At 51.6% G+C, this 11,541-nt stretch overlaps 2 protein-coding genes across 5 annotated transcripts in view; one reads left to right on the top strand and one right to left on the bottom strand.

The window, feature by feature from the left end:
- The window catches only part of foxred1 (FAD-dependent oxidoreductase domain containing 1), a 63,893-nt gene extending 55,853 nt beyond the window's left edge, over positions 1–8,040 (bottom strand). The window contains exon 1 of one of the 4 annotated variants that reach the window (XM_072486789.1): positions 7,801–8,040. In XM_072486789.1, coding sequence (XP_072342890.1) covers positions 7,801–7,960 — 160 coding nt within the window. In that variant the 5' untranslated portion in view covers positions 7,961–8,040. Of the gene's footprint in view, positions 1–7,766 lie in introns of all 4 variants that reach the window. The other 3 variants (XM_072486793.1, XM_072486792.1, XM_072486791.1) reach the window with 3 other exon arrangements.
- Positions 8,041–8,776: 736 nt separating this feature from the next.
- Positions 8,777–11,541, top strand: part of srpra (SRP receptor subunit alpha) — a 79,757-nt gene continuing 76,992 nt past the window's right edge. The window contains 1 exon segment of the mRNA XM_072486788.1: positions 8,777–9,201. Coding sequence (XP_072342889.1) covers positions 9,085–9,201 — 117 coding nt within the window. The 5' untranslated portion in view covers positions 8,777–9,084.

Below are 11,541 nucleotides of genomic sequence, written 5' to 3'. Positions count from 1 at the left end.
TTTATTAGCATTGGAGAAGAGAAGAGCATATGGCTGTCACCACCATTGGTTTCATCAGCACTCTCAAGTTCCACTGACAGCCTGCCAACCTCAACAACTGTTGACCACTCAAGCATTGCCAAGTCACAATGGCATTGAGCTGTGCGTGCATCCTGCGATGCCTTGACAGACGTGTTGCTCAGCCAAACAATATATCTGACATAAACTAAAATAAAAATATTATATAGGCTTGATTGCACAACTAAATTATCTATGCAGTAACAGTACGCGTGTTGTATCACAGGGATTGGTAGAATTATTCTAACATGGGGAGGAGAGGGCTCAGATACAAGAAGGATGAGAATGTTCAGCCGGTCACTTCCGCCATTTGTAAGCAATTCGTGAAGGACAAAAATGAGAAATAGGCAGCAAGGTGGCGCAGTGGGTTAGCCCTGCTGCCTCATGGCGCCGAGGTCCCAGGTCGATCCCGGTTCTGGGTCACTATCCGTGTGGGGTTTTGCCCCCCAAAACCCAAAGATGTGCAGGCTAGGTGGATTGGCCACGCTAAATCGCCCCTTAATTGGAAAAAAATGAATTGGGGTACTGTGGTAGGCTATATTAGGGGATATCGCGGTACCTAGGTGGGATGTACCTCATACTGTAGTATGAGTGGCAGAACCTGCCTGCTGGTTCCACCCAGCAGGCGGAGAATAAGAGTCTGTGTTTCACCCACAGCAGTCATTCTGTACCAGAGCTGCTGAGGTAACTACTTGTTCATTAAAGCCTTCAATTGGACTACAATCTCACTTCAGTAGTGATTGATTCGTGCATCAATTTAATGAACAAGAATTGAAGACTGGCTGCTCTCCGCATCAAGCCAGAGTGGGTACAAGTCCAACCCCCACACGGCAAATGCAGCAGCAACTTTTAAACATTGGCTGGCATGTTTCAACGGGGACATCGGGACGGCCCAGACTTCCCCCACGGAGGAACAGAAAATGCAAGTCCTCCACTAAAGGGTGAGCCCAGAAATCTGCACGCTTATCGAAGATGCGGACGGTTTTGAGGACACAATGACTTTGTTAAAAGTGCACTACCTCCGCACTATGAATCAGGTATACGCTCGGCATCTTTTAGCACTACCAAACGGCAGATCCCAGGGGAATCATTGGACGATTTTTACGCGCATTGTGACTTAGGTAGAAACTGTAATTGTCCCACAAGTCTCAGCCAAAGACCACACCAAACTCTTTTTTTTTTGTCCCCCCCGCAGCCTCTCCCCCCCCCCCTCCCGTGTCACCCCTCCCCTCCCCCTCCCTCCCTCCCCCCCCCCCCCCTCGCGGTACCCGCATGGACAGGGTGGACCCCACCCGCAGCCGCCGATTCCAAAGCACCCCTAAATTCCCCACAAGCTTGTGCAGTGCGGCTGCCAGGAAACCCCAGGGGGGGGTGCCCGATGCTATTTTTGCAGACAAAACAAACACCCCCGGCAACGCTGCCCGGGACCGATCCGCAATCTGCAAGGGCTGCGGGAAGAAGGGGCACCTCATGGCAGTATGCCAGGCCCAGTCGGCTGCCGCTGTCTCCACAGGCAAACCGGGCCCGCTGCCGTTCCTCTGCTCACGAGGCCATGTGCGATTCATGTGGGCAGCCATCTTGGATGACTTCTCAGGACCCCAAGTCAACTGGCCATGTATCGCCTGATGAGATCACCCAGCCGGCCATGTGCGCTTCATGGGGGCAGCCATCTTGGATGACTTCTCAGGACCCCGACTCGGGTGGCCGTGTAATCGCCCGACGAGATCTCTCCGCTTCTGCCACAACTTGCCTCAGTGACACTGGACCAGTCTCGGCCCCGAACGTTTTCAACCGCTACGACGTCGGTACTAGTCAATGGGCACGAAACATCCTGCTTGATCGACTGACTCTGGGAGCACGGAGAGCTTCATCCATCCAATACGTTAAGACACCTGCTCCTCGTCGCTGTACACCCGATTAAACAAAATATCTCCCTGGCCTCCGGGGTTACTGCATAGCCAACCTCACGGTCCAGGGTGTGGCATTCAATAACTTCCGACTCTATGTCCTCCCCCATCTCTGCGCTGCCACAACTCCTGGGACTAGACTTCCAGCGTAACCCGCAAAGTTGAATGTTCAAATTTAGTGGCCCCATCCCCCCCCCCCCCCCCTCACTGTCTGCGGCCTCACGACCCTCAAGGTCGACCCGCCTTCCCTGTTTGCACAACCTTACCCCCGATTGCAGACCCGTCGCCACCAAGAGCAGACGGTACAGTGCCCAGGACCAGACCTTCATTAGGTCGGAAGTCCAACGGTTACTAAAGGAAGGCATTATCGAGGCCAGCAACAGCCCCTGGAGAGCTCAACTGGTGGTTGTAAAGACCAGGGAGAAACATAGGATGGTCATGGACTACAGTCAGACCATCAACAGGTATACGTAGCTCGACGCTTACCCTCTCCCCCGCATATCTGAAATGGTCAACCAGATAGCGCAATACAAGGTTTTCTCCACAGTAGACCTTAAATCAGCCTACAACCAGCTCTCCATTCACAGTAGACCCTAAATCAGCCTACAACCAGCTCCCCATTCACCCGGACGACCACAAATACGCTGCATTTAAAGCAGATGGGCAGCTCTGCCACTTTCTAAGGGTTCCCTTTGGTGTCACAAATGGGGTCTCAACGTGAGATGGACCGAATGGTTGACTGGTACGGTCTGCGGGCCACGTTCCCGTACCTCGACAATGTCACCATCTGCGGCCACGACCAGCAGGACCACGACACCAACCTCCGCAAATTCCTCCATACTGCAAAAATCCTTAACTTAACCTATAACAAGGACAAATGCGTGTTTAGCACTGATTGCCTAGCCATCCTCGGCTACCTAGTGCATGATGGAGTCATAGGCCCAGATCCCGAATGCATGCGCCCCGTCATGGAGTTTCCCCTCCCCCATTGCCCCAAGGCCCTGAAATGTTCTCTGGGCTTCTTTTCTTATTACGCCCAGTGGGTCCCCAATTATGCGGACAAGGCCCGCCCACTAATCCAGTCCACGCTTTTTCCCTTATCGGCAGAGGCCCGCCAGGCTTTCAGTCGCATCAAAGCAGACATCGCCAGGGCGACAATGCACGCAATCGATGAGTGCCTCCCTTCCAAGTCGAGAGCAACGCATCAGACTTAGCTCTGGCTGCCACCCCTCAATCAGGCAGGCAGACCCGTGGCCTTTTCACGCACCCTTCACGCCTCAGAAATCCGCCATTCCTCCGTCGAGAAGGAGGCCCAAGCCATCGTCGAAGCTGTGCAGCATTGGAGGCATTACCTGGCCGGCAGGAGATTCACTCTCTTCATTGACCAACGGTCAGTAGCCTTCATGTTTGACAATGCTCAGCGGGGCAAAATTATGATAAGATCTTACAAGCTCTCCACCTATAATTACGAGATCTTGTATCATCCCAGGAAGCTCAACAAGCCTCCTGATGGCCTGTCCCGCGGCACATGTCGGACGCCTTACTAAAATCCATGTTTACGACATCGGCTGCTCTGCCTTCATCTACACGCTTGGTTGCCTCCTCAAAGAGTTCAATCAGATTTGTGAGGCAAGACCTACCCTTCACGATAGTGGAGTCGGACACTTTAGGAACTTTCAAGCGGTTATTGGATAGGCACATGGAGCACACCAGAATGACAGTGGGTGGGATAGCTTGATCTTGGTTTCCGACAATGCTCGGCACAACATCGAGGGCCGAAGGGCCTGTTCTGTGCTGTACTGTTCTATTTTCTATGTTCTATGTGCCAGTGTACAAGTAGACCGACTCCGGACCCTCCATGGCAACCTCTGCCACCCGGGGGTCACCCGGTTCTTCCACTTTGTTAAAACCCGCAATCTGTCCTACTCCATAGAGGAGGCCAGGGCCGTAACCAGAAACTGCCAAATCTGCGCGGAGTGCAAGCCACACTTCTACAGGCCAGAGAAAGCGCACTTGAAGGCTTCCCGCCCCTTTGAACGCCTCAGCGTGGATTTCAAAGGGCCCCTTCCCTCCACCGACCGCAACACGTATTTCTTAAACGTGATTAATGAGTACTCCCGGTTCCCTTTCGCCATCACCTGTCCCGACATGACGGCTGCCACCGTCATTAAAGCCCTCCACAGCATCTTTACCCTGTTCGGATTTCCCGCTTACATCCATAGCGATAGGGGGTCCTCCTTCATGAGTGACGAGCTGTGTCAATTCCTGCTCAGCAAGGGCATTGCCTCCAGCAGGACGACCAGTTAAAACCCCCGGGGAAACGGGCAGGTAGAGAGGGAGAACGGGATGGTCTGGAAGGCCGTCCTACTGGCCCTACGGTCCAAGAATCTCCCAGTGTCCCGATGGCAGGAGGTCCTCCCCGATGCACTTCACTCCATCCGATCACTACTACCAACGAAACACCTCATGAACGTCTCCTTGCCTTCCCTAGGAAGTCCTCCTCAGGGTCCTCGCTCCCAACTTAGGTGGCTGACAGCCCCGGAACCCGTCCTACTCCGCAAACAAGTACGGGCCAACAAGTCGGACCCACTGGTCGAGAGGGTACATCTAACCCCCAGTACGCCTCTGTGGCGCACCCCGACGCCCGACAAGACACGGTCTCCCTCCGGGATCTGGCCCCCGCTGGATCCCCACCCTCACACAACCCCCGCACCCCCCCCCCCCCCCCCCCAACCCCAACCATTTTTTCACCGGCACACACCACCGCAGCCCCCTTCCCAGGAGGATCCGAGATCCCACTGGCCCCATCCGGATGCGATGAAGCCGAAGACGACATGCTCCCAGAGCCACGGATGTCAGAGCCAACGCCAGTATCACCGCCGGGCCTGTGACAATCGCAGAGGACGACAAGGGGCCCCCGACTAGCTGATAGTTTCATTGTAAAATGAACTTGTAAATAATTGTCTGTAAATATGTGTATTGCATGTAAAGGCACCGAAGGGTACCGTAAAACAGGGGTGAATGTGGTAGGCTATATTAGGGGTATCACGGTACCTAGGTGGGATGTACTTTATACTATAGTATGAGTGGTAGAACCTGCCTGCTGGTTCCACCCAGCTGGCGGAGCATAAGAGTCTGTGTTTCACCCACAGTAGTCATTCTGTACCGGAGCTGCTGGGGTAACTACTTGGTCATTAACGCCTTCAATTGGACTACAATCTCGCTTCAGTTGTAATTGATCATGCATCAGGTACTATAAATTTTTTTTTTTTTATAAATGGAGAAATAAACCTCCAAACTGAGGAAGCAAGAGATTGTGGACAGCTTTGGTTCTGTTGACGCCTATGTTAATTCGCAATTTCCCTCCCACCCCAGCTGGGTTCCCGATCAGTATTACTGGCATTCAAGGAATTCCTGTCCTATCAGTGCAAACAATAGCACAGAGTGGTGGGAAGCAAGGATTAGGCCTGGCAGCCAAGGCAGTGAGGTCTGGGAGCGCCTCAATGGCAGTGCAACCTTTTAGGTGTTTAGGTGGTAGAGTTTGGGTCTGCTGGATGAATGCCCGCCACGCGGGGTGAGAATACTGTTGCCTGCAACAAGGAGAGAACCAAGTCTGCAAGCAGAGTTTCACAATACAGAGTATTGTTAAGAGGAAACAAGTGCTGATAGGGATATAATTGGGGATTTGGTTTCCCAATATGGACCATGCATTGAATATTTGCATGGTCCAGGACAATTGCTGGAGATCTGGAGAACTTGCTCTTCAACTTGACAGGTTGTTGCTCTGATATTGCTGTACTCTTGCCGAGCAATTGTTTTCTTTCCTTAAAATTCAACTTCTACAGTTTTGTTGTGCCAAATATTCACATTCCGAAATGTTCTCATCGGCTCCTTAAGGAGGATCATATGCAAATGTATCCACACCTTCCCCAAACTAAAACGTTGGAAAGGCAAACATCAAATAGGTTGGTCCTACTAGTTTTAACACTTCAGAGGCTCAAACAGATTCAAATGTGGCAATTTACTGTAACTAAACTATTTCATCATTTATATGCATTTCCAGCTTTGTCTAATTTGGTGTCTGTGGGAGTATATCCTTTTTTGTGACAAATCAATTAACCAATTAAACTGAATCAAGTTAACTGAGGGATATTAAAATGGCAGCCCCGTAAAGAGATACTGTCTGAACCAAAAACAAAGTCACAAATGAAACCTAAAACATTAAACCAAAACGTGATTAAGGTGGTTCATAACACACCCCAGTCCTGGCGGTGCCAATGGGCATAGAAGACCTTGACAGTGCCAGTGGACACCCCATGCTCGGAGTATACATTGAGCACATTAGTCAAGATGCTTATCTACATGTACATAGTATGATGAAAATAAAAATTATATACTATATTTCATATTTGTGGCATTAATGTTATTAAAAATACTAGTTTAAAATACATACAGGCAGTGTCTACTAAATCTGTAATTAGGACGTTGTGAAATGTGTGACAATTATTTATTTTAACCATCTACTTGTTTACAGAGAGATGGCTAATAGGATACAGTTTAGATTGCTGGATATTCCCTGGTGAGTAGGTAATTTATGAAGGCCGTAGATAATTTAATCATAGCCAAACAGGTGATGATATAATTAATGGTGGGAGCCAGGTCTGTCGGCAATAGTTTTCAGTTTTGCCAAATGCTGTTCGGTTGAGCAGAAGAGTCTGACAATCATAGAATCTCTACAGTGCAGAAGGAGCCATTCGGCCCATCGAGTCTGCACTGACCCTCCAAAATACCACCCTACCTCAGCCCTATCCCCGTAACGCCACCTAACATGTACATCCCTGAACACCAAGGGGCAATTTAGCATAGCCAATCCACCTAACCTGCACATCATTGGACTGTGAGGGGAAACCGGAGCACCTGGAGAAAGCCCACACAGATACAGGGAGAATGTGCGAACTCCCAGTCACCCAAGGCCGGAATTGAACCTGGGTTCCTGGTGCTGTGAGACAATAGTGTTTACCACTGTGCCAGCCCAACAAGACAAGGATTTTCAGCTTGTGCCGAATGGTCTCTCTTTCTCTCTCTGTCTCTCTCCCTCGTAAGGTCTGCACAGATAAGCTTTGACAAAATAATCCAGACACAAAGCGTTAGCTCCATTATCTCTCTGATGCTCTCAGACCTGCTGAGATTCCAAAGCATTTTCTGGGTTTTTTTCAGATTTCTGCATCCACAGTAATTTGCTATTTAAGCAAGTAACCGGGTTTCTTACTTAAGTGGCATTTGAACGGTTCTGGGTTGCTTAATTCGAATCAGTGGCAGGTGTAGATAGTAAGTTAATGATTTTCATTTTGAGAACTGCTTAATTGTTAATTGTAAAGCCAATTCTGTGACGGTAATATGGTTAATTCAGTGTTTCAATTAAAGTTTGTTTTCATCTAAAAGATACCTATTGGTCAGAGGCATCACTTCTGGGGTGAGGTATCCTTTCCTCAGTTCTTTTAAGTTGAAAATTGTTTGGGATTCTCGTCCCGTATCCTGACAAGGGGTCAGCTCTGCTATCCTGATAGTAACACAATAAAAAAGAATTGTTTGAGACTTCTTACTGCCCACCCCAGTCCAGCACCGGCATCTCCACATCTCAAAAAGAATTGGAATTAACACAGCTCTTTCTCTGCAATTTATAAGGTTACAGTTGGAGCAGATTTGACGACGACAATTAATTGTTGTGTGTCCTGGACTGGATCGTGAATTGTTTAACAACTCTGTAAAGTTGATGAGGGAGAGCTGCAGAAATGCTGATACCTGGCAACGTCAGGCCAGCTTCAAAGGTGCTCACCTTGAATGAAGTCGTCCCGTTTCCGAGCCCGGACGCTGCTGCTGACACTGGCCCGGTCTAGCCTTCGGCTCGGCAAACAGGGACAGCAATGCGGGAAGCTCAGAGAGCCGACAGTTGGGACGGCGCGGCTGATCCAGGACAACATTCCAGCCGACCACATTGAGAGAACAGCATTGAGCAGGCGCCGTGGGTGCGGGAAAGGGGGCGTGGCTCACCGGCATAGGCGTCATCCCGTCGCTGGACGTCACTGCGTCAACGCAGAAAACGGCGGCAGTGCTGGCCCCTCGCTCCGCCCCCCCGCCTCCGTCTGCGCCACCCGCCTGCGGCTCCTCCCCCCCCCCGCCCCGGCTCCTCCCCCCCCCGCCCCCCGGCTCCTCCCCCCCCCCGCCCCCGGCTCCTCCCCCCCCCCCCGCCCCCGGCTCCTCCCCCCCCCCCGCCCCCGGCTCCTCCCCCCCCCCCGCCCCCGGCTCCTCCCCCCCCCCCCGCCCCCGGCTCCTCCCCCCCCCCCGCCCCGGGCTCCTCCGCCCCCGGTTCCTCCCCCCTGTCCCCGGCTCCTCCGCCCCCGTCCCCGGCTCCTCCCCCCCCGGCTCCTCCCCCCCCCCCCGCCCCCGGCTCCTCCGCCCCCGGTTCCTCCCCCCCGTCCCCGGCTCCTCCCCTCCCCGGCTCCTCCCCCCCCGTCCCCGGCTCCTCCCCCCCGCCCCCGGCTCCTCCCCTCCCCCGGCTCCTCCCCTCCCCCCGTCCCCGGCTCCTCCCCCCGTCCCCGGCTCCTCCCCCCCGCCCCCGGCTCCTCCCGGTCCCCGGCTCCTCCCCCCCCCCCCGTCCCCGGCTCCTCCCCCCGCCCCCGGTTCCTCCCCCCCTGCCCCCGGCTCCTCCCCCCTGCCCCCGGCTCCTCCCCGAAAATAAATCACAAGACAAAAACATGTCATCTGATCTCTCCGCCCCTTTAATAAAGCGGAGCTTCTCGCACAACATCTCATAACCCTGTCACAACTGTCAACCGCTGTTCATTCTTCACTTCAGTTTGTTTTATAAAAAAATACTTCGCGATTCCAGAGCTTTTCCTAACCGCGAAATATAATCAATCGCACTCTCTGTGGCTGTGTTGTCGGGTGGAGTGAGTGGGTTGTCACCCGGGCTGGACCTAGCGCCCGGTGCTTGGTGACCGTCTCCAGGAAGTGACTCGCGCCGGCGGAAGTGAGACCCTCGCGGTGCTGACGTGTCGGCCCTGCTCGCTCTCTCCGAGTGGCCCGGATATTTCTGGATGGTTCTGAGGCCGCTCGCGCCATGCTGGACTTCTTCAGCATCTTCAGTAAGGGCGGCATCGTGCTCTGGTGCTTCCAGGGGGTGAGCAGCCCCTTCAGCGGCACCGTCAACGCGCTCATCCGGAGCGTCATCCTCCAGGTGAGCAGAGTTACCTCCCCCGGCTGCTGGAGGGCCGGCACGGACATGATGGGGCGAAGGGCCTCTTTGCCATCTGTTTAAAAACTCTGACTGTGGAAGAGAGACCGGGGTTGGGATGGGAAGATCTGTCCTTGAGTCGGTAGCCGAGGGAGTGACACCCTGAACCCAGTCTGCCCTCTTCGCCCTTCCCAGTGCCTCCAGCCTGGAGTAGGGGGTGCATAGTCTGTCTCGTTTTGTCCCCCAAGATAACGTTTCTTAGTAATGTTGGGTGGGGGAGCTGGAGTGGAACTCATTTAAACTTGGCAATAGGTATGTCACCCGGATCGAGATACCCGACTGGCCATTATGTTCTATAGAGGAGCAGCTGCCTCATGTCATTGTATCAATAGTTTTGTCATATCTAGTCTTGAGCTGATACAGGACGATCTTCACTCACTTGAGGTGTTGCGTTTTGGGAGGATTGAGAAGGCAAGGGAATTAATATGCAATGAATGGTAAGACGTTGGGAAGCACAGAAGATCAGAGCGATCTTGGAGTGCATGTCCCTTGATCCCTGAACCAGAGGCAGGAAGGTTATGCTGGAGCTGTATAAAATGCTGGTTAGACCACAGCTGGAGTAGTTCTGAACACCACATTATAGGAAGAAAGCGATTTCATGAGAGGGTGTAGAGAAGATTCACCAGATGTTGCCTGGGATGAGGCGTTGCAGCTATTGAGATTGACTGGATGGATAGCCTGGGCTTGTTTTCCTTGGAGCAGTGGGGATGGACTTGATTGAGGTGTATAAGATCATAAGGGGCATAGATAGGAATAGGAAGGAACTTTTCCCATTAGTGGAGGATCAACAACCAGAGGGCATAGGTTTATGGTAAGGGACAGTAGGTTTAGAAGGAATGTGAAGAAACATTTTTCACCCAGAGGGTGGTGAGAATCTGCAACTCACTGCCCTAAAGAGTGATAGAGGCGGGAACCGGCATAGCATTTAAGATGAGCACTTGAAATGTCATAGCATACAAGGCTACGGACCAAGTGCTGGAAAATGAGACGAGTAGCTAGGTTGTTAATCATCGGCACAGGCACGATGTGCTGAAGGGCCTCTTTCCATGTTTTAAAACTGACTCTGGCACTATGGGGGTGCATGGTAGAACAGTGGTTAGCACTGTTACTTCACGTGCCAGGGTCCCAGGTTCGATTCCCGCTTGGGTCACTGTCTGTGCGGAGTCGGCACGTTCTCCCCGTGTCTGCATGGGCTTCCTCTGGGTGCTCCAGCTTCCTCCCACAAAGTTCCGAAAGACGTGCTTGTTAGGTGAATTGGACATTCCGAATTCTCCTTCGGTATATCTGTTGACTAGGGGATTTCACAGTACCTCATTGCAGTGTCATGTAAGCCTACTTGTGACAATAATAAAGATTATTATTATTCAATTTGTTGAAAGGATTATATAACATCTTTCACAAATTAAGGGTGTTCCAAAGAGTGTTACAGCCAATAAAATGCATTTGAAGTGCTGTCATTATTTAGTAAATGCAGCAACCAGTTTGTGCCCAGCGAGGGCTCTCAAACAGCAGTGTAATAAGTATCTGATTTATTTCATTGATGTTGATTAAGAAACTATATTCCCTGGGGATGACCTCCCTGTATTTCTTCAGAATGGGGGGTCTTGGTCACTTTGGATAGATAGGCCTTGGTTTAGTGTCTCATTAGAAACCTGGAACCTCAAACAATACAGAAGTCCAAAGGTGCCAGCCTAGATTTTGTGCTCACGTCTCTGATGTAGGACTTAAACCCACACCCTTGTGACTTAAGTTATAGTGCTACCAACTTAGCTATGGCTAACAAATAGGAAAAATGAATTTTTTTCAATAGCTCTGCACTAGAGAGGATGCAGAGCAGATTCACCAGGATGTTGCGATGGAGCTATGAAGAGAGGCTGGATAAGCTTGGGTTGTTTTCTTTGGAGCGGAGCAGGCTGAGAGGAGATCTGATTGAGGTGTATAAGATTGAGGGGTAAAGGGCAGCAAGGTGGGGCAGTGGTTAGCACTGCTGCCTCATGGTGCCGAGGTCCCAGGTTCGATCCCAGCCCTGGATCACTATCCGTGTGGAGTGTGTTTGCTTGGGTTTTGCCCCCACTACCCAAAGATGTGCAGGGTAAGTGGATTGGCCACGCAAAAACTGCCTCTTAATTGGAAAAAAAATGAATTGGGCACTTTAAATTTATTTTTTAAAAGAAATTAGATTGAGGGGTATGGAAAGGGTGGATAGAAAGCATCTGTTTCCCCTGGATGAAGGGTTAACAACAAGGGACCAGAATTTTCTGGTGAAAGGCAAGAGATTTAGAG

The sequence above is a fragment of the Scyliorhinus torazame genome, chromosome 21, assembly GCF_047496885.1.
Source record: "Scyliorhinus torazame isolate Kashiwa2021f chromosome 21, sScyTor2.1, whole genome shotgun sequence".
Taxonomy (NCBI): Eukaryota; Metazoa; Chordata; class Chondrichthyes; order Carcharhiniformes; family Scyliorhinidae; genus Scyliorhinus; species Scyliorhinus torazame.
Note: the sequence above shows the minus strand (reverse complement) of the source record. Positions and strands in the feature narration are given on the sequence as shown.